At 47.6% G+C, this 23,269-nt stretch overlaps 1 protein-coding gene across 1 annotated transcript; it reads right to left on the reverse strand.

Moving 5' to 3' along the window:
• Nucleotides 1-6,502: 6,502 nt before the first annotated feature.
• Nucleotides 6,503-8,151, reverse strand: LOC136320903 (mammaglobin-A-like). Its single transcript, XM_066254048.1, has 3 exons — nt 8,096-8,151; nt 7,573-7,760; nt 6,503-6,608 (listed from the first exon to the last, which is right to left on the reverse strand). Exons 1-3 carry the CDS (start codon nt 8,148-8,150, stop codon nt 6,570-6,572), a joined length of 282 nt encoding a protein of 93 aa, XP_066110145.1. The 5' UTR covers nt 8,151; the 3' UTR covers nt 6,503-6,569.
• Between the last annotated feature and the right edge of the window lie 15,118 nt (nt 8,152-23,269).

Consider the following 23,269-nt stretch of genomic DNA (forward strand, 5'->3'; position numbering starts at 1 on the left):
CAGCTGTCACATTATCATGGAGCTGGTGTGCACGGGCCACTCAATCAGAGGTGAGCAGAAGGCAGCTGCCTTCACACCCTGTGTCCCCAGAGCAGCACCCTGACCGCCCTCCTGGCTGCGCTGCTGAGCAACAGCTGTTATGCAGAAAAAAGAAAGAAATTACCCAAAATGTTCCAACCCTCAATTTGCGTGTGACGGGGATCTTATGGATGCATTCCTTCAGTTTCAGGGAGGCCTGGACAGCTTCTGCTGGTGCACCATATTTCCACAGACTGATATCGAAATACTTGGGAAGACTCCAAAAAAGATTTACCCAGTACTCAACAACGGCTGGACAAGCCTTTGCATTTGCTGGACAGAACAAGATAAGAAATTGATATAAGTAAAGTCACTTTCCCTCATGGCTCCTGACCGTGGAACTGGACAGGAACCCCTGCAGATGGAAGGAACCATCCTTTCATTGTGCTAAAGACAATGCAAAATCCTGGAAGTCGTGACTCTCTCAAGATCCCAGAGCTGGCCGCAGAGCCCAAATCAGAAAGCAGTTTGACCGACCCCTAGTTCCGGTTTATCCTTTGTCAAGTACACATGGGACTTTCCAGGACTCTCCCACTCTCCTGAAACCCACACTCCCTAGATGTCAGAAATTAAGGTTTCCCTGTCAATACAGTGACACTTTCTTTACTCTTCAGGGGGGGGACGGAGGAGTTAGTTTTGAGTCTTTCATGAGTGGCAGAGTCACGGCTTACCAGAGGACAGAGAAAAAAGACTAAATCTGGAGAGTAGTGAGGAAAAGTATTAAATATTGAAAGACAGTTTTTAGAGGCTAAAATATAGCATTACATCATTGGTGGAAGACCGCTGAAAAGCTTCTGAAAAAAAGGACTCTATGAGTTTCACACATATAAATTATACACATGTCATGATGGCTCTTGTGTCCTGCACTGATGTACAGAATTCCTTAGAGAAGGTGGGAGGTGGGAACTGGGGCTTACTACCGACCCACTGGGATTGTGCTGAGACCTGAAGTGACCACGTTCTCGGGTCTAGATTCTCCATCCTTCCCCCAAGTCTTTGAAACCACCTGCAGCCCAGAATGTGCCCTACCAGACTCTTATTGGACCGGATAAGACAGCAGCTACGCGAAGACGGTTCGGATGCCACACGGGGAAACAGGATGAGGTTCAGAAAAGCAGATGAAAGAGAACAACTCAAAAGGACTTGGGTCCATGTCGAGGGCATTAAGACTTGCCAAAGTATTATTAAATGGAGGGCCAGAATGATCGAGTAATGTTGCTGTTGCCGCCTTAATGATGACACTGGGTCTCCAAATCCTGGCCGGACGCCTAGAGAAGGAGCAGCACGTGTTGACTGGCTGAGGGCTGCCGGTTCTCAGAGCCCACGGGAAGATTGATCACTCAGAGATTCAGACAACAGTGGCTCTTCCTGAACTGAGAACTCTGCTAAAGCCCTTCCTGCCTATACATCGTGTGAGTCTGAATCCAGGAGTTCAGAGGCCATGGACTCAACCGGCACCTAAAAGATCCAGGGAAGCAGAACATCTGATGGGACCTGGAGCTGCCCTCTGACACACGGCCTCTCACTGCCCTGTCAGAGCCACTCTGGGCGGCAGCTGTGAAAAGCAAGGACAACAGGGGTCTTGGAGAGATTATGCATTTGTTCAAGGTCACAGCGCTGCTCAGTGACAGAGTCATGACCCACAACCAAGTTCCATTACATCATGCTGCTCTGACACATAGACCACAGACAGGGATGAGGCTTCCGATGGAGAACCAATAAAGAATCCTGCCGTGACGTTTGAGAAAGTTCCAGATCATTAGCAATTGATAAAATGAGTCCGGCTGTTGGGTATTATACCCAATTGGCAGAAAAGGTTTGGATTCTGATGTGCTCACCCCCTCCCCTAATAAGTCACCTAGTTATGATGAAGTTACTTACCGGGCTGATGGTACTCACATTAGATATGAACTCACCCTCATAGCAGCAAAAGGCCAGAGTGAGCAGCAGGACACACGACACTGGCTTCATAGTGGACTTTGCTTTGAGTTCAGCTCTAGAACACTGAGCAATTAGGAGCTAGACTCAGAAGCCTGCAGAGCCCGAGGTTATTAGTACACAGTGAGCCTCGCTGGTCCTGCCCACAAAGGATGTGGCAGGTCACCAGGCCTGGCTTCCAGACCTTCCGTCCTGATTGAGGAATGATGCCATTCTTCACTGTCACAGTGTCAAGTGAAATGGTCAACGATCGACATTGCTGGCACACCGACATCTCCTTTGCATCAACACTGAGGTTGGGGTTGGAAATGTCTACTCAGTGATTGACAGGAGGCCCCCGGTATTTGGCTCCTTAATTCCAGGCCGCGTCTGGTTTGTTGATCTCTGTCTCCTGGTGCCGGGCACAGAGACGAGGGTCAGCAAGTACCCCTGGGTGTGCAGGACTATGAACTAACAAACTACTCAGGTGGGTTAGGGAGCATCTTTAGTGTGAGATGATGCCTGCTGTGCCAGGGCTCCTTTGGCAGTGGAGGGAGAGGTGTCAGTGGGCTGGAGACAATTGTAACGAAATCAGAGGTGTTCGGTTCCCGAGAAGAAACAGTGAACGATGACGACCACCTCCCAACTTCTGATTTCCCGCATAGCCCTGTGAGTAGTGAGTTTTTTCTTAAATCTTTGAGTAAGGACGTACATGAACGTTTGTACTACTCAAAGAGTTAATCTAACATATCGACAACTATCAGGCAACATTTCAAATTAAATCAAACAAACTACTTCCTCTAATCTAATGTTTCAAAAATATCAAGAAAGATTTTGAATAAAATCCAACACTACAATGTCCTAATTGATGGATCCACTTGTCAGTCAGGAGGACCACACCAGCTGAGTCCTCAGGTCCCAGCAGTAAAAGTGCCCACAGGGCCCATCCTCTGCCTGTTCCCAGCCACGACGAGATGCTCCAAGAAAACACGGGAGAGGTATGGCTAATTCTGAAAAGGCGTTAGGATGCAGTGTGGTCACCAAGGAGCATTCTAGAGATCCTTTCGGGAAGGGACAATAGTGACAGTAGGAAAAGGTAAGAGTAGGGATCCCTAGGGAACAGCCTTGAAGGAGAACAAGATACCATCACCCACGTAGCTTGTAGGGACAGGAGCCCGTGTTACCCTAAAACACAACAGTGCCTGGTAGAGGAGGGGAGGCATTGTGACTGGGGAGGCAGGAGAACAAGACACCATCAGCCACGTAGCTTGTAGAGACAGGAGCCTGTGTTACCCTAAAACACAGCCGTGCCTGGTAGAGGAGGGGAGGCATTGTGACTGGGGAGGCAGGACATGCAGAGTCAGGGGGGTCCCATTCTTCTCCGGGAGCCCTGGAGATAGGCCTGGGAGAGACCCAGCTGGACACTGTGCCCCCCGGGCTTTCCTGCTCTGTTTCAGATCTCAGGTCAATGTCACTTCTTTTTTTCCATATTGTTTACATCCACAAAATAATAAAAAGGAATAAATAAATACAAAAACATTAAGAGTGTTGGGACGAATGAATTTTGTGCAGATGTTATTGGTACAGCCACTAAAGAAAGGGTCTGGTTTCCATCAAAAATTAAAAATACAATTCCATTGTGATGGGTCAAGCGCACCACCGAGGTCACGGGCAGGGTCTCCAACACTTGCACACCCATTTATCGCAGCACAACTCAGAGTAGCTAAGAACTGGAAGAAGCCAACGTGACCATGGACAGAGGAATGTGTAAACAGGGAGCAGAGTACAATACACAGGTAATGGGATATTGCCCTTATCCCACACGGTAAGGTAGGAAATCTGTCATGTGCTACACAGGGTGACCGTGGGGGACAGTACACTACAGGACATAAGCCAGTCACAAAAAGACAATGTGGACTTCCTACTCATGAGAAGACTCATAGAAAAAGAGAATAGGGCAGTGATTTCCTGAAGCTTTTGTGAGTGGTATAATGTTCAGTAAAATAAAGTCACCAAAGTCACTGTGAACTGATGCATTCCCTTGTCAGACCGAGTATAGGTCCTTTGAGTCACAAACTATCTGGCACCAATAACAGCGGTAATTAAACGTGTAGTAATGTTGTTCATTGCTAACTATGGTCAGACAATGTGCAAAGATAGCTTAACATATTTAAGCATTGCTACAAATCAATAAGCTATTACATTTCCCATCTTAACAGTTGAGTCACCTAACTTTCAGAAAGTAAGAAATTGGCTCAACCTTGTAGTTTGGAGGCCGCTAGGTGGCGCTCAGTCACCAATGATCGGGTTAAAGTACCCAGTGCAACCCAGTTGAGTGTCTGCTAGTGAGGACAGGTCACAGGCAATGGACGTGGTGACAGAGTAGTTACAACGATGTAAGTAATAAGTCGAACAGAATGAATCACTTTATCAGCAAAGGCAAATAACAGACTGGATCCAACAAACTGTCAGGGAGGAAACTTTCCAGAGTGCTAACACCGTGTGCCTCTGAATTGGCTCTGCTTCCACTGGGGTTGCTCTTAGTTAACATAAAATGGTTAGTTTCGTATCACTTAAAATACAGGGTTTTTAAATTACGTGTATGGACTGTTCTCGGGACTTTATTATCCTAATGACTGGATATTGGAGCTAAGGGTACGGGAGGGTGTTAGGCAGGGATAGGTGTTCTCCATCCCAACACAGGGTCTCTGAACTCCTGTCCTCAGCGGGATGAGCTGGTGACATGTGTCCTGTGGCTTCTGTTGAAATCCCAGGGCTCCTCTAGCCAAGTCTCTAACTGGTCAGCAGGTGCATGGGGGATGGACACATCAGACCTCACCTCTGGGTCGCGATAACCCCGTATACACTGCTCACAAAAATTAGGGGATCAGGGGACATGCAGATACTCCAGTACTTTCAGCCTTCTGTATGGTACATTTTCATCAACAAAATAAAAGTTGGTTTTGCATCTCATTTGCGTAATCGAGCAACTTTCTTTCACTTGTCGGTTACTTTTCTGATGTTCTTGTTTAATAAAAAAAAAAAAATGCTTCTTTCATCACCTCATTTTGAATATCCCTAATTTTTTTTTTTTTTTTCTTCTGAAGCTGGAAACGGGGAGAGACAGTCAGACAGACTCCCGCATGCACCCGACCGGGATCCACCCGGCACGCCCACCAGGGGCGACGCTCTGCCCACCAGGGGGCGATGCTCTGCCCCTCTGGGGCATCGCTCTGCGGCGACCAGAGCCACTCTAGCGCCTGGGGCAGAGGCCAAGGAGCCACCCCACCGCCCAGGCCATCTTTGCTCCAATGGAGCCTTGGCTGCGGGAGGGGAAGAGAGAGACAGAGAGGAAGGAGGGGGTGGGGGGTGGAGAAGCAAATGGGCGCTTCTCCTGTGTGCCCTGGCCGGGAATCGAACCCAGGTCCCCCGCACACCAGGCCGACGCTCTACCGCTGAGCCAACCGGCCAGGGCGAATATCCCTAATTTTTGTGAGCACGGTAGTGTTGAAGTGTATGTATCATCTGGTGACACTGGTTCCCCTGTCCCACCTCCCCTGTCAAAAACATCCTTCTTCCATTTTGCAAAGACAGACAGGTGTACCCGTCATAATGCTGGCAATTAGTCCAGGTGCCCTTTCTGACACAACATGGTGACATCCTGGGTGACAGGGACCCGTGCTGGTGGGAGCAGAGGGCGCTCGTCACCCACCCCTGGTGTCAGGATAGTGGGGATGGACCACAGTGAGGAGAGCTGAGTCCGAGTTAAAATCACTCACTTTGCTTCTTTCCCAGGGAATTCCAGCCTCACTACTGGTCAGTGTGGGAATGAAAGGATGGACCACACTGCCCCCTGCAGGGCCATGACCAGGGATAGTCACACAGTTGAAGGAGTGACCAAAGATATCTGTAATTAGTGTAAATTAATTTCTAATGAACATTTTTAAAATTCAAAACTGAGACCACACAGCAATTTTCGAATCAAGACAGGATTGAGCCCTGCATTGCCTGAGTCACCTCTGTCCCTGGCTCTGTTCCCCTCCCTGCACCTCTGGTCAGGGACAGAGAGCGCCGAGAGAGGAGCCTGGTTGTGGTGAGCAGAGTGTGGTGGAGACACAGGGACAGTAGTGGATCCAGGAAGCTGAGCAGAGGCTGCCCCAGGACCTGAGTGCCCACAGTACCCAGGTGGTCCTGGGAGGTGGTCTGATGAAGGGAGAACGTCCTTTTTTCATGGAAAGGAGCCTCATTGGGCAGCAGATTCTGAGAGACAGAATGAGTTTCCAATTTCCAACCCTCCACCACATCTTATTGAATGAGGACTGTGTACAAGCCTGTGCACACGTGAGCAACGCGTGTGTGATTGCATCTCTCTAATATCTCTGCATTAATCAATCACCAAGAAGAACATTAGTTTTGCAGATATTTTATTGAAGGGAAATGTATGTGAGGATTCAGCAACTGTCTTGCAGTCTGTAGATCAAAAGACAGAAGAGGGTGCTAAGTCGTGGTTTCTCCCCATCATCAGTCGGTTTCTGGTCATTCTCCATAGTGTGAGCCAAAGGTCTGGTGGAAACTTAATATCTAGCACACCAAAAACTATTGTATACTGCATCCTGGAAAACAAAACACAGTCATCGCTTACATTTCGTGCTTCTTACAAAGGACAATCCTGGAAAACTAACATTTCCTCTCTTGTTTCCCTGGATTGGACCACGCCCAGCAGCAGAGAGCTGGTGGTGGAGGTAACATCGGAATTCTGTGCTGTGTCCTCCCACTCAGGAGACCTCTGCTGATGCCAGAGGGGCCGGTGCTTCCAGCACTTTCCCCAGCGGGGATCCCTTCATCAGAAGACTCTTAGTGATGAACACTTTTATCTTTGTGCTGTGGCAATACTGTCAACACTTACCCTGGAATGTTTACATGTTACCGTAGGGTAGGGTATAAACCCTAGAATGAAAGTAAATGGTACCTGATGAAATTTAAAAGAATATTTCAATGTTTAACTACTGAGTTTGGTTTTCATCAATGACATCACCCAGGGGGAGTTCATAGCCATGGTCTCCACTTCTCACTCGTGAGACTGAATGAATGGTCAAGAGAGTCAATCTCTTACACCTGCAGACTTGAGTGCATTTCACCGCATTACAGATTGCCTTGGAAGATGGAAGAAACCAGCCTCAAATGCAATTTTCAAGGCTCTTTTGAAAAATCTTTAAAACGGTTTACATTTCTTTTAATGAACAAAATGATACTTTTGCCAATCACTCTTACGAGTGACGGTCCTCTTGAGACTTGGGGTCTCTTCAGCCGAGGGAAAGGTAAGCCTTTGCCCAAACACCCTTTTCCCTCTCGCCTTCCAGTGATCACTCACTAGAGATTCCACAAAGTGCACAGGCTCCCCAACACCAGCTTGGATGGCTTTCCTGGTGTCAGAGTACTCCCACTCACCAACAATAAAATTCCCAGAAATAAAGTAAAACACGAGCAACTCTTGCTCTGAATAAATTAGTGCTGAACTTCGTGCCTGCTTGTTCCTGTCCAGTGCTTTAAAAGCGGTTAAGGAGAAACCAGACTCACCACCATCACTTTGACATTGTCCCGAGTTGCCTGATCCTGGTTCATAAGGCATTGTTTCATTTCCGTTAAGGCCTTTTCAGTTTCTTCCCCCGCTATGAACCGTTGAAATTTTTCTATGAACTGCTCTGGGGTCACATTAACATCAATTGTATCCTTGATCACCTCATCCATCACTTTGCAGCCAGGACCTGGAACGAAAGCGTGCAAAAGCTGCTCGGTCCCAGAGGCATGAACTCCTTGTTGGGCAGCCGTGATGCTTGTCCTTCCCCCACATCCCAGCTGCACGTCCATTCAGAAAGATGACGGGGAATGGTCTGAGTCCTCGGACAGTAACTCAGGATCTGGGTATTCTTTAAGCCCTCACACACTGCTTCCTTGTTACACACACACACACACACACACACACACACACACAACTACAAACTAGAGAAGTGAGACGCCCTGGCCTGGGGTGAGGGGAGCAGAGATCTCCCACAGCGGCCCTGACAACAAGCTCCCCGAGCCCCGCCCCGTGCGGACTCACCTGCGTAGCAGTAAAAGGGGAGGGCAGCGAGCAAGAGGACTGGGAGCAGCTTCATGGTCCGGGCAGTGGCTCTGGCTCGTCACTGCGGTGTGGCAGGAAAGAAGGATCTCACTTTGGAGGTGAGTGCCCAGAACTCCTCCTTTTATTCTCCAGGAGGCCGCCTTGACCCCTCCCATGGATGAACGAATAAGTCACCAGACACACCTGGCACTGACCCAGGAAAGGACCGTGGTAATCCACCAGAACCCACCAGTCTGTGCTCTGTGTGAAGAAATCAAGGAGGCAGAACTTTGGAAACCCTCAAAATTTTTGGAATTCTAGAAATGGTAATTTCATTAGAAGAAACTAATGCAGATTCACCACACGCCCTAAATGGCTGCAATACCGCAAATTGCCAGTAGAGTGCGACCCTGTCTGACCATAGACTAAGTCTGTAAGGGCAATCTTTTTTTTTTTTTTTTTTTTTTTTCTTCATTTTTCCCAGGCTCGAAATGTGGAGGCAGACAGACTCCCACATACGCCCAACCGGGATCCACCAGGCATGCCCACCAGGGGGCGATGCTCTGCCCCTCTGGGGCATCACTCTGTTGCATCCAGAGCCATTCCTAGCGCCTGAGGCAGAGGCCACAGAGCCATCCTCAGTGACCGGCCAAACTTTGCTCCAGTGGAGTCTTGGCTACAGAAGAGGAAGAGAGAGACAGAGAGGAAGGAGAGGGGGAGGGGTGGAGAAGTAGATGGGCGCTTCTCCTGTGTACCCTGGCCGGGAATCGAACCCGGGACTCCTGCATGCCAGGCCGACGCTCTACCACTGAGCCAACCGACCAGGGTCAAGGGCAATCTTTTGAGCTTGGTGGTTTAAAATTCGCCAAAAACCCGAGCATAACTCGGGAGGTGTTTCACTTCCAGACAAACGGCCTAAACGGAACTCCTAGAACTAGATGCTCTGTGCCAGACTTCTGTTGTTTTGGCCTAGAGACCTCCGGCACAGAGTGTCTACACTACAGCAACTGTTTATCTTCAAACTGCACCGAGCTGTGCAGGAGCCAAGGATGAAAGGTCCTTCACGGCATGCGGCCCCATACTTCTCTGGTATGCGGCCACATGCGGCCGCGTGTCATCGAAAGTGGCTACGCGTATCAGTGCTGACAGTCGTGTCACTGTTCCGCCTTCACGGGACTAAGTCCCATGCATTTTGTTAGCTAATGGCAATAATTTTCCCCATCTTAGAAGCTTGTTTTTACAAAAACTGTATCAGTTAGATCCACTTCATAAAAGTCACCATAAATTCTGAATGAAGTTTGTTTAGTTTGGGAAGCTGTTTAGGGGTTTTGTTCCACTGACTGAAAGGATGATGTGGGAAGTGGAACTGCAGAGGCTCATGGGGGCAGTGCTGATGGGGGGGTGTGCAGGATGCATGATCTGGGCTCACGAAGGTATGGATTAGAATCTTGCAGGCAATCCATAGTCATGAAGGGTCCTTGTGTACGTGAAAGTGCTGATTAACCTGAGCTTTCTCTTTCTCTTTTCTATATGGGTGGATATGACACTATACCTGGTTATGTTAAGAGCCTAGCACAGGTTTCAAAATAGAGTAATAGGGACTAAATCTAGGGTTTCATCCATCCTCCATCCATCCATCCTCCATCCATCCATCCATCCATCCATCCATTCATCCACCTATCCACCCATGTTGCTGAAAAACCATGATTCTCCCGTTACTGGGCCCCTGCTGCATGTCAGAGACTCAGTGGCACAAACAAGGTACACAAGACCTTGCACTTGTGCACTTACCACTAACAGGAAGTCCACCAACAAGCCTACAATTGAATAAGACATAAAGGGAAAGCGATTGTGTCAGAACAACAGAACGACCATTAGGGTGCCATCCTGCAAGGAGATCCGCGCAGGCAATCAGAGCGGGTCTCATCAGCCTGGATGAGTGAACGGTGAAATCCAGGGACCTTGCACTGGAGAGTGTCCCGGGCACAGGGAACAGCAAGTGGAGAGGCCCTGAGAGCAGATGGCACTTGGCAAAGTAGGGAAGCATGGAAAGTGTGCCCTGGGATGAGAGAGGGGCAGGGCAGTCTCATATGATACAGAACCACAGTAGTTGAAGCAAGAACGGTATGAAGGAGAGGAGAAACAGAGCTGGCTTCCAGTAAAGAAAACAGAAAGGGATGGGAGAGGCTGAGAGATGGACCAACAGTTAATGACCTGTGAGTGCTCTACTCTCCGTCGGGATTGCTCGGACTCATTTCTTCCCATCACTCAGGTAGACTTTGACTTGCCAAAAACAATATTGATTTGGGAAGAGACTAGAAATACAGAAAAGGCTGTGATCTCCTGTGTGTGCCCTCTCTCAGGTGACACTGGTGGCAGTCTTCAATCCTAAGGCGAGTGCAGGACCACCATAACAGAAGGGAAGACTGTCTCATTGAACGGACTCAGTGAGGACCTGCCTGGAGCCCAGAGTCTGGCCCTGCCCGCCCTGCTGTCTGCTGGGACACGGGACCCTTCACAGGTTCTTCCTCAGCAAAACGCTCCCACGTCACGTGCAACAAGTATGTGCTTCTTTACCCCCGTGTTTTCTCTGGAGCCCACAGTGACCTTCCTCAGGCATCAGAGAACTACACCTCCGCTCACAAAGGACTCATTTAAAAGCAAGCATTCCCAAGCCGAAATTGAAGAAACCAAGAGGTTAGAATGCCTGTGTTACCGGCCTGATGTTTTCTCCTCCCAAAGGGACTGTGACTCATATTCACATCCTCAGCTCGGTACCAGCAGAGGGAAGTGGCCTTTGGTCTCAGTGTGCGTGTGCCCTTTCTGAGGCCAACCTGCTGTGGAGGAGAATGACTCAGGTTCCTCCCTGACCTCCTGTGTCCTCACTGAGGGAGACACGAGGGTGAGAGAGAGTTCTAGCTGGCCTTTCCTCGGGCTCTCACAAGTTCTGAGATAACTCACGCTGATATGTTGGTTATTTGAGGACTGCCATACTGAACAAAGTAATAACATTCAGTGAGAGCTATTTTTATACTTAGTGACTTCTGTATTGAAAGAAAGCCTACAAAAATGATTTATGACATTAGATGGTCATTATGAATTCTTAATTGTAAGTTAGTCATAGAAATTGGCCCCACAGTATCTGGGCACCAGAAACCCTGCACTTCGTTCACTCGGTCTGTAAATTGGGTCTGCCCCTCATTCCCAGGCTGTGTGATCACCTCAGGCATGATATTTGGAGGTGAAGCTCTTCTTCCCTAAAATCATGCCAACAACTACAAGTTGGGTGTGGAGGTACTTTTTAACCAGAAACTCTGGGAAAGGCTCTGGTCTTGGCGTTATCTTGGTGGCAGAGAGATGTTTATTGATCACAGTTTCCAGGCCATTCCTACACCAGGCGCCTCCCATGCCTTGGACCAGGACTGCTGGGAGATTTCACAGCCGGGTCTCTGTGTGTAATGGGAACAGTCCTCAGTTGTCATGAGGCTGAGTGAGCTACAGCGTGTAAGTCCTCAGACAGGGCTGGGCACAGAGTAGGTGCTCTCTGCACGTCACCCGGCAGCCATTGATTTGTAACAGTGAGACAGCTGTTCCATAAATCCCGGAGGATGACTGGGACCACGACAGATCCTGCACATTTGCTGTTAATTTACATCCTCTGAGACATCCAGAGATGATCACACTCAGAGAAGAGTTGAATGGCCCATGATTTAACATAAAGCATGATATTTTGATCAGATCTTACTTGGTGTTTTTCTGACTCATTCTGAAATAGTTGTACTGAGGAAACTTGGCTTCTGAACACATTCTACCTCCCACTGGCCCATGGAGCTCTCCATGTCTAGCCCCCACCAGTGTTACTTACTTCCAGATTCAGTAAAACATGGATGGCAATCAGTTCCATAGCACTGACTCCATACAGACACTGTGACCACCTCTCTTAATCATCACAACAACCATGAGTAGAGTGATGATGAACCTTACTGTCCTACCTGGGGCACTTGAGAAGGTAGAAGAGGTCACTAAATGGACAGAACACAAGGACAGCAGCACAAACCAGGATTCCCCTGAGTACAATGATGTGTAATGTTCTTCTACATGAAGTAGGTATGTCCCTTCTGTCCAGCTGTGGACAATGGACAATAGAGTCAGTAACCTGACCAGACCACACAGCCAGTGGAAGGCAGAGCCGAGGAAGAAGGCAGGTGTCTAGGATCAGAGAGCTCTCAACACTGCTGATCTCCTTAGTTGTACCTGTGGACATCCACTTTATGACTCAGATGGATTTCTGTGACCTTGCCTGCATGACAGCCCTAGGTGGCCTCCAGGTAGATTTCTGTGCAGGTGCCCTGGTGTTCTGCTCTAGGCCTTTGCTCCATGTGAAGTCTTCCCTACTGTCCCTGCCTGGGTGTCTTTCGGGTGAAACTCCTTTTTTATTCCTAATGACACATCAAGTCAGCCCACTGCTGGTGTCGGATAGTGGGTCACCTGTGAAGACCCTGTGGCCCTTGTGTGCACCTTTTTCCCGGTGACAAGGACCTGACCCCATGTCTCTTTCCTCCCTGTTCAGCCCCTAGAGTGCATGACCTGCGCTCCTCTGGTCTGTGTGTGACAATCATGATACAGTGGGTGTCAAATTAATAGGTGTAATCAGTAGTTTCATTAGTAGTTGCTGTTGGAAACAATCTGAGATTCTACAGAGAATTCTCTGATTAGATAACATGTTTGATTAGTGGGTCTATTTAGAAGGAGGAGCTCATTAAAAATAGAGACTCTAAAAAGGCCAGGCTCACTCACTCAGCACTAAACCCAGGCACCAGCCGGACAGCGTGGTCTTTCTGTTCCTAACAGAACTGTGGGATCGGCACCGGTAGGGTCAGGGGGGGAGAGGAAGAAGTTGGCGCCTTGACATCCAGGGATGAGGCCACCTCACTCCTTCTGTTCCTTGGATGTAAACATTAGTCTGATCCAATCTCATCGGATCCATCTAATGACTTGGGACAGCGAACCGGATTTGGTGGCTGAGTCAGGATCCGGTGTCACCTCCCGCTAATTCTCCTTGGCTCATTCTCCAAAACTCTGAACTTTACACAACTTGACATTTCTACAAAATGTGTGGTTAAATATTTAATCCGCACACACATGTGACAGTCCATATGGTTCATTAGATTTCTAAAGCGAATCTTCTCTATTTCCACCCAACTACTCCCTGTGCTTTCTTGCTAACCATTGGCCTCCAGAGTTTGAATCCGTGGTCCTTAGCGGTGTTACAAGGAGAATATGAAAGACCTAATAATACACATATAAAGCCAGATGCCACCAGCATCCTGGCCATGCATATGCAGGTTCTTATTGAATTTGGACAGACAATAAAGAAACAGTGGAACCAAAACATGGTGGGCCTTTGCCGGGGTCCAGCCCTAGGGGGAATCCAGGGGTCCCACAGGAAGAGACGGCGTCGGCGATATCGAGTGAGAGAGCCGAATTCTTTTCTTTCTCTTTATTCTCTAGTTAGCATTTACTGCCAGGCATCTCTGCCAAATGCTAGTATAGCTTCTTTTTTATACACACACACTAAGTTACAATTACATGGTATTAATCATTGCTTTTGTTTCACTATGTTTACATATTTCCAGATAACATTTAATTTATATCTATAAACTACAAATCAGGTGGCAAATCACTCAAAGTACAACTATAAAATAACTTGAATAGCGATAACAACATCAGTAAAAGCTTTTAAAGGATTAGTACTAACTAATAACTCAACTTTATTGTTGTTGTGAGTCAAGGGGCAGAGAGAGATTAGCAGACGAAATCATTAAGGACTAGCAAAGGACCACCGCTTGCTCAGGTAAATGGCCTTGAGTTTATGCAGTGTCCTAATTTTTCTCACAAGATTTCAAAAGGCTTGCCCATTAAGAAATTGACATAACATTAAGAGTAACTTTTACTTAAAGATATATAGAGTGCACTTGCAAGATAGCTTAGTAGCAACATCATTTCAGAAGACATTAATTGCTATTGCTTCTATGGATCCCCCCACATTCCTCTCATTATCTGAAGGAAACATCTTGGAAAGTATATAAATCTCATGAGAATGTCTCACTGAGAAAGCCCAGCAGCTGCCTTCAGTCATAAAACAAGTCTCTTAGTAAAATATTCTTTTCTTGCCGACTGTGCTCCCATCCCAGGCCACGCAACGGGCCATTTCATTACGCCTTACCTAAGATTCTATTGTCTAGTCAAATTTTATTTATTTACTATATTCACACACTAGTTAAGTTCTAACTATATTCTTCTCAGAGTGTTCCACCATCTGCAGGTCAGGTAAGCAAGAAGAAAGGAAAGTTTCTATACTCTATCACATGATAAGGCTAGGGAGGAAAAATGATGACTTAAGTGAAGGCCAAAAGGTGCTCTGTGCACAGCCACTGCCTCCTACCCATTCACAAGTCACAATCTATTCTTTCTAACATGATTAATAAGAAGAAATTCTCCTACAAACTTAACCCTTTACGAGGGATATCATAGCCAGCCTCTTATGTTTATGAGCCCAGTTTAAGGGGCTTACAGGCTTTTCTGTGGAACTCACACCCTCTGTCTCATTTCCAAAGAAATTACTACGAATCTACAGGGAAAGCATGATACTATTATCCCTGTGCCATAAATAATAGCACACACCCAGAAAAGGGGGGATATAAGGCCAGATTAATTCAAAAAGTCAAAGGGGGAAGTATCCTTGTGCCTTTCCTTTGCGGTGATTTTGTCAATCCGCAGCCATTGATCTTCACTGCGGTGACTTTGTCAACCAGCAGCCGTTGGTCTTCTCTGCTGTGACCTTGTCAGCCAGCAGTTGTGGGTCTTCTCCTGCTATGACCTTGTCAGCCAGCAGTCGTTGATCGGCTCCCGACAGACCATTCCTTTATTACAGTCTCACACCGGTCGACGAGCAAACACACAGGGAAACCACTTCCCTTTCACTCAGGGCTCCCAAAGCCACTGACACATTCTCAGGTTCCCCTACCAGGAGAATCTTCTCCAGTTCCTCCTAGAATCACAGGCCCCACCAGCCTCAGTAGGGCTTCCAAAGCCCATTAGCTCTGGTTCCACATCTGCACTCCTTTCTCTTACCTGCCAACATGGCTTCTCTCTCCTTCTGCAAAAAGTTTGCTTCTTCCTCCACATTCTGCATCCTCTCCGCTCTCCCAGCAAAAGCTCCTTGGGCCCACACCCACCCCTCCTCTTGCAAACATTAGCAAAACCACAGCCTCCTCCAAAACAGGAATGCAATCTACTATTTGCGACCAACTGCCCTGCTCAGCACCATTTTTTAACAATAAAGGTGAGCAAACTCAAAATATACAAATTTTACAAACTCATTTGCCCAAGAACATATTTCTAATTTTAGAACTCTGATTCTCTACTAGGGCTGATTTTCTCCCTCCTTGTGAGGAGCCACTGAGCCATTTCACCCGCAGGTGTTGTAAAGTACAAAAGGCTACAGAATTAATATTAATATTTTAGGAGGCTTGGAGAACATTTTATTAATTTGGGGTTAAGGTGTGCAGAGAAATTGTGAGAATAGTCTCTGTACTGTGTGATTAGCATAACCAGGATGGCTCTTGCCATTGTATTGTAAATGAAAAGGGAAGGAAAGCATAGATTCTCTGACATTCCACCACACCTGTGGGGAAAGGAGTGAATGGCTAGCCAGGTGCAGGAAGGGAAAATCCAAAATAAACCTTTTCTTATAACTATGAGCCATTTGCGGGCATTTGTCCCCACGGAAACTACCTCTCTTATGTAAATGCATGTGGTTAATACCTCTGACTCTGGACAGAGAGATGGCAGATGAACACTAGAAAATATAGGAAGGCCTTTTAATATGGAAAGAGATATCTTTCTACCATTGTGTTGACTTGTAAATTTTGTTTTCTCCAAAATGATGTATGGTTTGCAAATTGAACGTGGTCCTATCATGTTAAAGGACATATGACTATAACAAATAGCAGTAAGGGGCTCCTAATTGCAATTTTTGCTTCTGTACTTCCCACTTACAAAACTATAAAAACTAAGTAGAACAAAGGGCCAGCGCGCTCTCCGTCAGATTTCTGTCGGGAGTTCCCGCCGCTTGGCCAAGCTAGACAATAAAGCTTTAATGTGTAAACAACGGACCTTGCTCCTGTCTTCCATATTTCGGGTCCCTCAGAATTTGGATTAACACTTGCACCCACACTTGTGGGCATTTGTCCCGGCTCAGAGATATTTTGCTGTTCCCTGGGGTGGGTGGTGGCCATTGGCATCAAATGGGTGACAGCAGGTTTGCTGCTAACAACCTGCGCTGCTCAGGGCACCCACTCAAAAAAGAACTCCTCAAGCTCCCATGGCACTAATGTTGCAGGAGTGCAAACCCTCGGAGGATTGGCACCCAGATAACAAATAAGAGGGAAAAAGAAAATTTATTAAGCCGGCTGATCATGCGGGTTTACAGCTCCAAAAACGCATGCTCCCCAAAATTAGATTACAGAACATAAGTTCACATTCGTAGGTCACATGATTCCTTTGTCATTAATTGCATGATTTCAGGATGGGAGCGGGCATACAGGATGCCCCAGGATAACCATTTGCAAATCGCCTATTAAGGAGAAAGAAAGGGGGAGAGGAAAGGGCTACTCACATCTCCCTTCCCCCTCCTACATCCCTGGCTGTTTTACCTTCTGTCACTCAGGTGTAGAGAAGGGAAGGGTCCCAGCTTCCTTTCTGCTTCTATTCAGAACCTTCTAAGTATGAAAACCTCTTTATCTACATTATAACAGCCCTTCCTAAGCAGGAGTATGATTGGCCATCCTGAGATTTTGTAAATTACACAAAACAACGTATTTAGAAACTCTCTCTGAATATTTGACCTAAATTATAAAATATCCTTGAAGACTCTTATTTAAAAGGGGATCTCCATCCTCACTAAAACCATGTCTGAGACACCCAGTCATAGACACATCCGTGAGAGCATTCGTCCTTGTGGCAAAAGATGAGGAGAGCCCAGTGGCCTCACACCCAGAGGACAGTGAGAAGCTACCGTGCAGACCAATGGCAGCAGTAGAGTGGTCACATGTGACCTCTAGTGCATGGAGCTCATCTCCAAGGTCGGGCCTTTGCCAGGCTAGTCCTCCCTCCTGGAGGTCCCCACCCTCTGCTCTCTGTCACCCTCAGTGACTTTGTCCTTCAGGATACACTCAGTCCTCCCCTGCTCACAGTCTAATCTAGGAGAATGCAATCTCACAAGGGCTTTCTTCCTCTTTGAATGTCTATAGGCCTTTTATTTCTATGATAGAATCTCATTACTATGATATAACATATTGTTCTTCATATCACTGCCTCATCTCTTGTCATTTAATACGATAATTCAGTCATTAAGAAAATTCATTAGTTCTTCTAACAAAATACATTGTTGAGTTTCTCCCAAGTTTGGTGTGGTATCAGTCCCTAGGTGGCCTTAGGTGATTTTCAGCGTCTTAACCTAGATGTGCCAAATTTTCCCCTTGTGAATTGGAATTCTGGCCTTCCTTGTCATTCCTCTCTGACAACTCCCTGTTATTTTCAATTTTTTTATTTTAAAAGAGTGATGTCGAAGCACAGTTCAAAAAAGGAGAGACTGAAAACCACTTCCAGTGAGAAGCCCGAGAAGCCTCTGCGACCTCATCCACACCACGCTGTCGCCTCCTCCCCACAGCTGCGTTCACCGCGTCTCCTGCTGGGGACGTGGGCACCTCTCTGTTTGCACCTTCTCTGCGGCTCATCTACAAACACCTGTGTAATATCCTGTGTGCACTGGGCTGCCTGCCTTGTCTATCTTCATCTTGTCTTTTTTGAGAGCAAAATGTTATATATCTATTCACATATAAATAATATATATATATGCATATATGTGCATTTCTATTAGATAGATAGATGATAGATAGATAGATAGATAGATAGATAGATAGATAGATGGATAGATGGATAGATGGATACATGATAGATAAAGACGGTTTTATCACACTTTGTCTTCCAAATTCTTTATAATTTCTTTCTAGGTGTCAATTGTTAATTTTTCAAAACCTCTTTGTTTTCCTTTGAATGGTTATTACCCATGAGGCAAGAACAGATCATAGCACTCAGCACTTTCTGAAGACCCATGACGTGACCTGCGAGAGAGAGTTCGGCCTGGCCCACAGAACTCTGAGCTGTCTCATAAGACTATGTGTCTTTACAGACATTGCTTGTCTTCTTGTCTGTTTCCATTTTTATGCCCTCGATCTGTCAGAAACAATGGGTAGCGTCTCGGAGACATATAACTAACTGAAGTAGAATTAAAAGAAAAAGAGGAAAGAAAATTGTTCATTTTGACTCAAGGTCAACAGGCTAGACTGTGATCACTTCTGAATAGAGATATTGAGTTCTAAATTATAGGAATGGAGAGCCATTAAAAGGTTGCTCTAAGTGAGCATTTGACAAACCAGTGCCTTGCTCTTTGCATATTGAACTTGTCACAAGGAGTTGGGGGATGCAGACAGAAGACATTTGAGGGGCAGAGTCTAGGCAGAGAATGATGACACTTCTCCCCGAGAATTGGAGGCTCAAAGATAAAATCAAGAGACTCTGCAGAATCAATCCTTTGTAGGTGTTTAATCACAGTTTGTGAGTTTGAAGCAGAGTTTCTGGACATATGTGGTGGCCTGACCTGTGGTGGCCTGAACTGGGCTTGCTCGGTGGATAAATCATTGACCTGGAACACAGAGGTCACAGGTCAAAACCCCGGCTTGCCTGGTCAAGGCACATATGGGAGTTGATCCTTCCTGATCCTTCTTCCCTTCATATCTCTCTCTCTCTCTCTCTTTCTCTCTCTCTCTCTCCCCATATATATATATATATATATATATATATATATATATATACACACACACACACACACACACATATATATATATCCCCGCTCTCTAAAATGAATAAAAATAAAATAAAATTTTTAAACGTATGTGGTGACTTCAACAAATAAAAACAAAGGAGGCCAATGGAAGAGTTGACACCAGACGTGATCTGACAGGAGGGTCAGCAATGCGGGGAGAGTGTCCGGGCGATGGAAATACAGGCCCTGTTCCCGTTTATACAGCTCTGTCAGCTGCCTCTCAGAGAGCTACAGTTTGGGGAATCCTTTTGGCATGTTTAGAAAATATACAAACAGGAATTTATCATTTTAACCTTATAGAGTGCAGAATTCCCTGACAGGAGTAATATCACAGTCTCTATTTTACCACAATCCATGTCCAGAATCGTCCCGATCAGAGGCCCTAGCCATTAACCTCACTGCCCTCTGTCCCCTCGGGCCCAGCCTTCATGGTCAGTAGAGCGTCACCTCACCTCCCTCACTATCAGAGGGTCAGAAAGGACATGTTCCTGCCCGAGACCCTATCTGTCACTGTTATCACAGTGACACCAAGGAAGGCCGTGCCGTGCCCGCCTTGCAGAGCTAGAGAAGTGGCCAAGGAAAGGTCTCCAGGTGACCCCCTGCTGATGCTGGGAGTCTCTGGCTGTCCATAGGGGTCTCCAGGCTTGTAAACTCTTTTTTTTTTTGTACCTTTCTGAAGCTGGAAACGGGGAGAGACAGTCAGACAGACTCCTGCATGCGCCTGACCGGGATCCACCCGGTACGCCCACCAGGGGGCAACGCTCTGACCACCAGGGGGCGATGCTCTGCCCCTCCGGGGCGTCACTCTGTTGCGACCAGAGCCACTCTAGCGCCTGGGGCAGAGGCCAAGGAGCCATCCCCAGCGCCCGGGCCATCTTTGCTCCAATGAAGCCTCGGCTGCGGGAGGGGAAGAGAGAGACAGAGAGGAAGGAGGGTGGGGTGGAGAAGCAAATGGGCGCTTCTCCTGTGTGCCGTGGCCGGGAATCGAACCCGGGACTTCTGCACACCAGGCCGACGCTCTACCACTGAGCCAACCGGCCAGGGCCCCAGGCTTGTAAACTCTTAAGCATTTTAGTAACATTAACAATGACTGACAATATTTGTCTTGATATCATTGATTTATTGAAAATGTTCCCGAAACAGCTTGTGATAGAACTCTCACATCACAGAAGAATGAAGTGACAACAGAGAGACGACTGTGCCTGCCTGTGTGTATGTCTGTGTGTGTGTGTGTCTCTGGGTGTGTGTGTGTGTCTCTGGGTGTGTGTGTGTCTCTGTGTGTGTTTGTGTCTCTGAGTGTGTCTGTGCGTGTCTCTGGGTGTGTGTGCGTCTCCTTGTGCGTGTCTCTGGGTGTGTGTGTGTGTCTCTGGGTGTGTGTGTGTGTCTCTGGGTGTGTGTGTGTGTGTCTCTGGGTGTGTGTGTGTGTGTGTCTCTGGGTGTGTGTGTGTGTGTCTCTGGGTGTGTGTGTGTGTCTCTGGGTGTGTGTGTGCGTGTCTCTGGGTGTGTGTGTGTGTCTCTGGGTGTGTGTGTGTGTGTCTCTGGGTGTGTGTGCGTGTCTCTGGGTGTGTGTGCGTCTCCTTGTGCGTGTCTCTGGGTGTGTCTGTGTAAGTCTGATCGATCATGTTTCCCGGTGAGTGTAAACATGTGGATGGAGTGTGTGTGGTTTAGTGCACACAGTGTGACTGTGTACGAAGGTTCATTTTAGGATCTGAGAGGCAGAGATGGCTTCACTGAGCAGGGGACGGGACACAGACCTTGCAGACAAGGCTGTCAGCTGTCCTGTGCAGGAACAACATAGACGGAAAGAGACCACGACAAGCCCACACGCAGTGCTGTGACCCAATGTCATGCACGAGTGAATGACATGTAGACAGAATGGCTGAGCAGAGCGTCTGGGTGAGAAGACACATGGGGACGAAGTGGAACCCGGAACAGGGTCAGTCCAGGCCTGTGTGACCCGCCGATGAGGGGCTCATCCTCCCTGCGTGATTCCAGGCTGCGTTTCTCAGGCTGTGGCAAGAGCTCCGTGACCCTGTGTCTGCCGAGCGCGGGAGGTGGATGAACACAGAAGGTGTCCCCAACAATAGAGACTAATTAAAGTGGACGTGTTTCCCCATCTGATCACATTTATTGTAAAAGCATTGGACATAATTGTTAATAGTAAACAACAATATTCTCTATTTTCTCAACCATATTTTATATAAATATATTGTTTCTATTAAGAAAATGGGTGTAAAGCTAATAATAAGTTCTTTTACTTTAACACTTAGATACACATGACCTGTAGTATTTCAACATTGGAAAAGTAAGGAAGAACTCATATTGTATTTCAGAGCCCTGTGCTGTAAATGAGTAGGGCGTATTGCAGAAAGGCGATCTTCACCCACAGGAGACCTTTTAGGAGACTTTGGCACAAGCCGGGAAGACCCTGGGTGACTGTAAGAAGGAAAAGACAAGGTGTTGGAGGGAAGCTAGGCCGTGGAGGGGGCAGGACACAGTGGACTATTAAGTGTCAAGGGCAGAGGAGCTAAAATAAGCTCATAAGGACCCCAAACCGATTCACTCCCTACACCTGGACTAGCCAGGTCACCTCCACGGCAACAACGACTCTGTAGATACATATAAAGAAGTGACAGATTTTGAGTTAGAAGATGATCCTCAATTATCTGGCGCCACCCTAATGCCATCCGGGATATTATACAAAGGAGACAGGGAGACTATTAAACACACAGACAAGGAGACAGCAATGTTCCCTCATGGTGTCCAAACTAGCACAACCAATACTTTCGCAAGTCTCCGCTGGGAACGGTGGAGGATGAGAAAATAAACACAGAAAGAAAAGGATGGGATGAGGAGGACCCATTGCCAAGCTGATGGCTGGCAAGAGTGATCCTCCACCCCCAAAATGCCTTATTTATAGGACAAAGAACAAAGCCATTAGCAAATAAAGGAGATCTCTGATACAATGTCACATTTCCAAGAGAACCCAGGAATTCTCCCAAGTGCAGAAAACAGCCCACCCAGCATAACATCTTAACTTCACAAAACAAAGGGTATAAAGAAAACTGCCTCCAGTCTCTCTGAGGGACATGGGGGATGGGAACAGGAGAAACCGTCAGCATCACAGCTAACGTGGGGGTGTGGGGAAGGCCGTGGAAATTGCCCTTACCAACTGGAACAATCAGAGGTTGTGGGGAAGAGCTGAGCCCTTTGCAACATAATTGAGCAAGTGAGGTGGGGGATGGGCAGCAAGGACCCTGTCAGCTTACAGTCTTCACATCACGGGTCAGAGATAGGAGGAATGTGGGAACCAGACAAAGACAGTCATCAGTCCTCTGCTGGAGGCACCAGGAATAGATGTTCCCCTTGAATTCCAGAGCCAGCATGGCCTCCTGACACTTGATTTCAGCAGAGGTTACAGATTTTAGACTTTGTCCTTCGCACCTGGAGAAAAGCACCTCACTAAAGACACCAAGTTTGTGGCTGTGTCACAGCAGCCCCTGGAAGCCAACTATGATCTGTGATGTATCCGTCATCTGAGTCAGCTGCCTCATTGGACGGGGGCCCATTAGCCTGGATGGGCTCATGGAAGAGGAGTAGGTGGGGAGACACTGTGCTCATCTGACGTGTTCCTCCTGCAGTGAGTGTGGATGGTGTGCATGGAGCTGTCCACATGGGAGATAGAGGCCCGTGTCCAGGGTTTTAGGGAGACCCTGCGGGAGGAAGCGGTAGCCGGGATGGAGGTGAGCAATGCGCATGTGCAGAGTGCAGGCAGTAAGCGAAGGTTGAACCCTGCGGATTCACTACAAGTGGAGAAGTGGACAGAGATCATGTCACACAGGGCCATCCGGGCATTGACCCCGGGGTGGGGTGAGGACCGAGCAGGGTTTGTGCTGACGATGAGGCGCAGCAGCAGCAATGCTGTTGGGTGGGACCCATGTGACTGCCGTCAGGCTCCGCAGTCCGCGCCCCGGAGCAGGACATTCTCGTGCTTTTACCCTAAACCCCCCCACCCGCCCTCGGGGCCACGTGATCGGGCAGTCTGTGGGGTAATGCAGGATGGCTCCTGAGCCCGTGTTCCCGCCGGGACCCCTGCACTCAGGCCGCTGTGGTCCCTGGACGCTGGTCTCCCTACTTTACTCCTGACACCACCCACAGGCCGCTTCATGATGAAACCACCCAACTCAAGCCAGAGACTGTTGGATAAAACAAGGCAGGCAGCGAAG

Source organism: Saccopteryx bilineata, chromosome 1, assembly GCF_036850765.1.
Source record: "Saccopteryx bilineata isolate mSacBil1 chromosome 1, mSacBil1_pri_phased_curated, whole genome shotgun sequence".
In the NCBI taxonomy this organism is placed as follows: Eukaryota; Metazoa; Chordata; class Mammalia; order Chiroptera; family Emballonuridae; genus Saccopteryx; species Saccopteryx bilineata.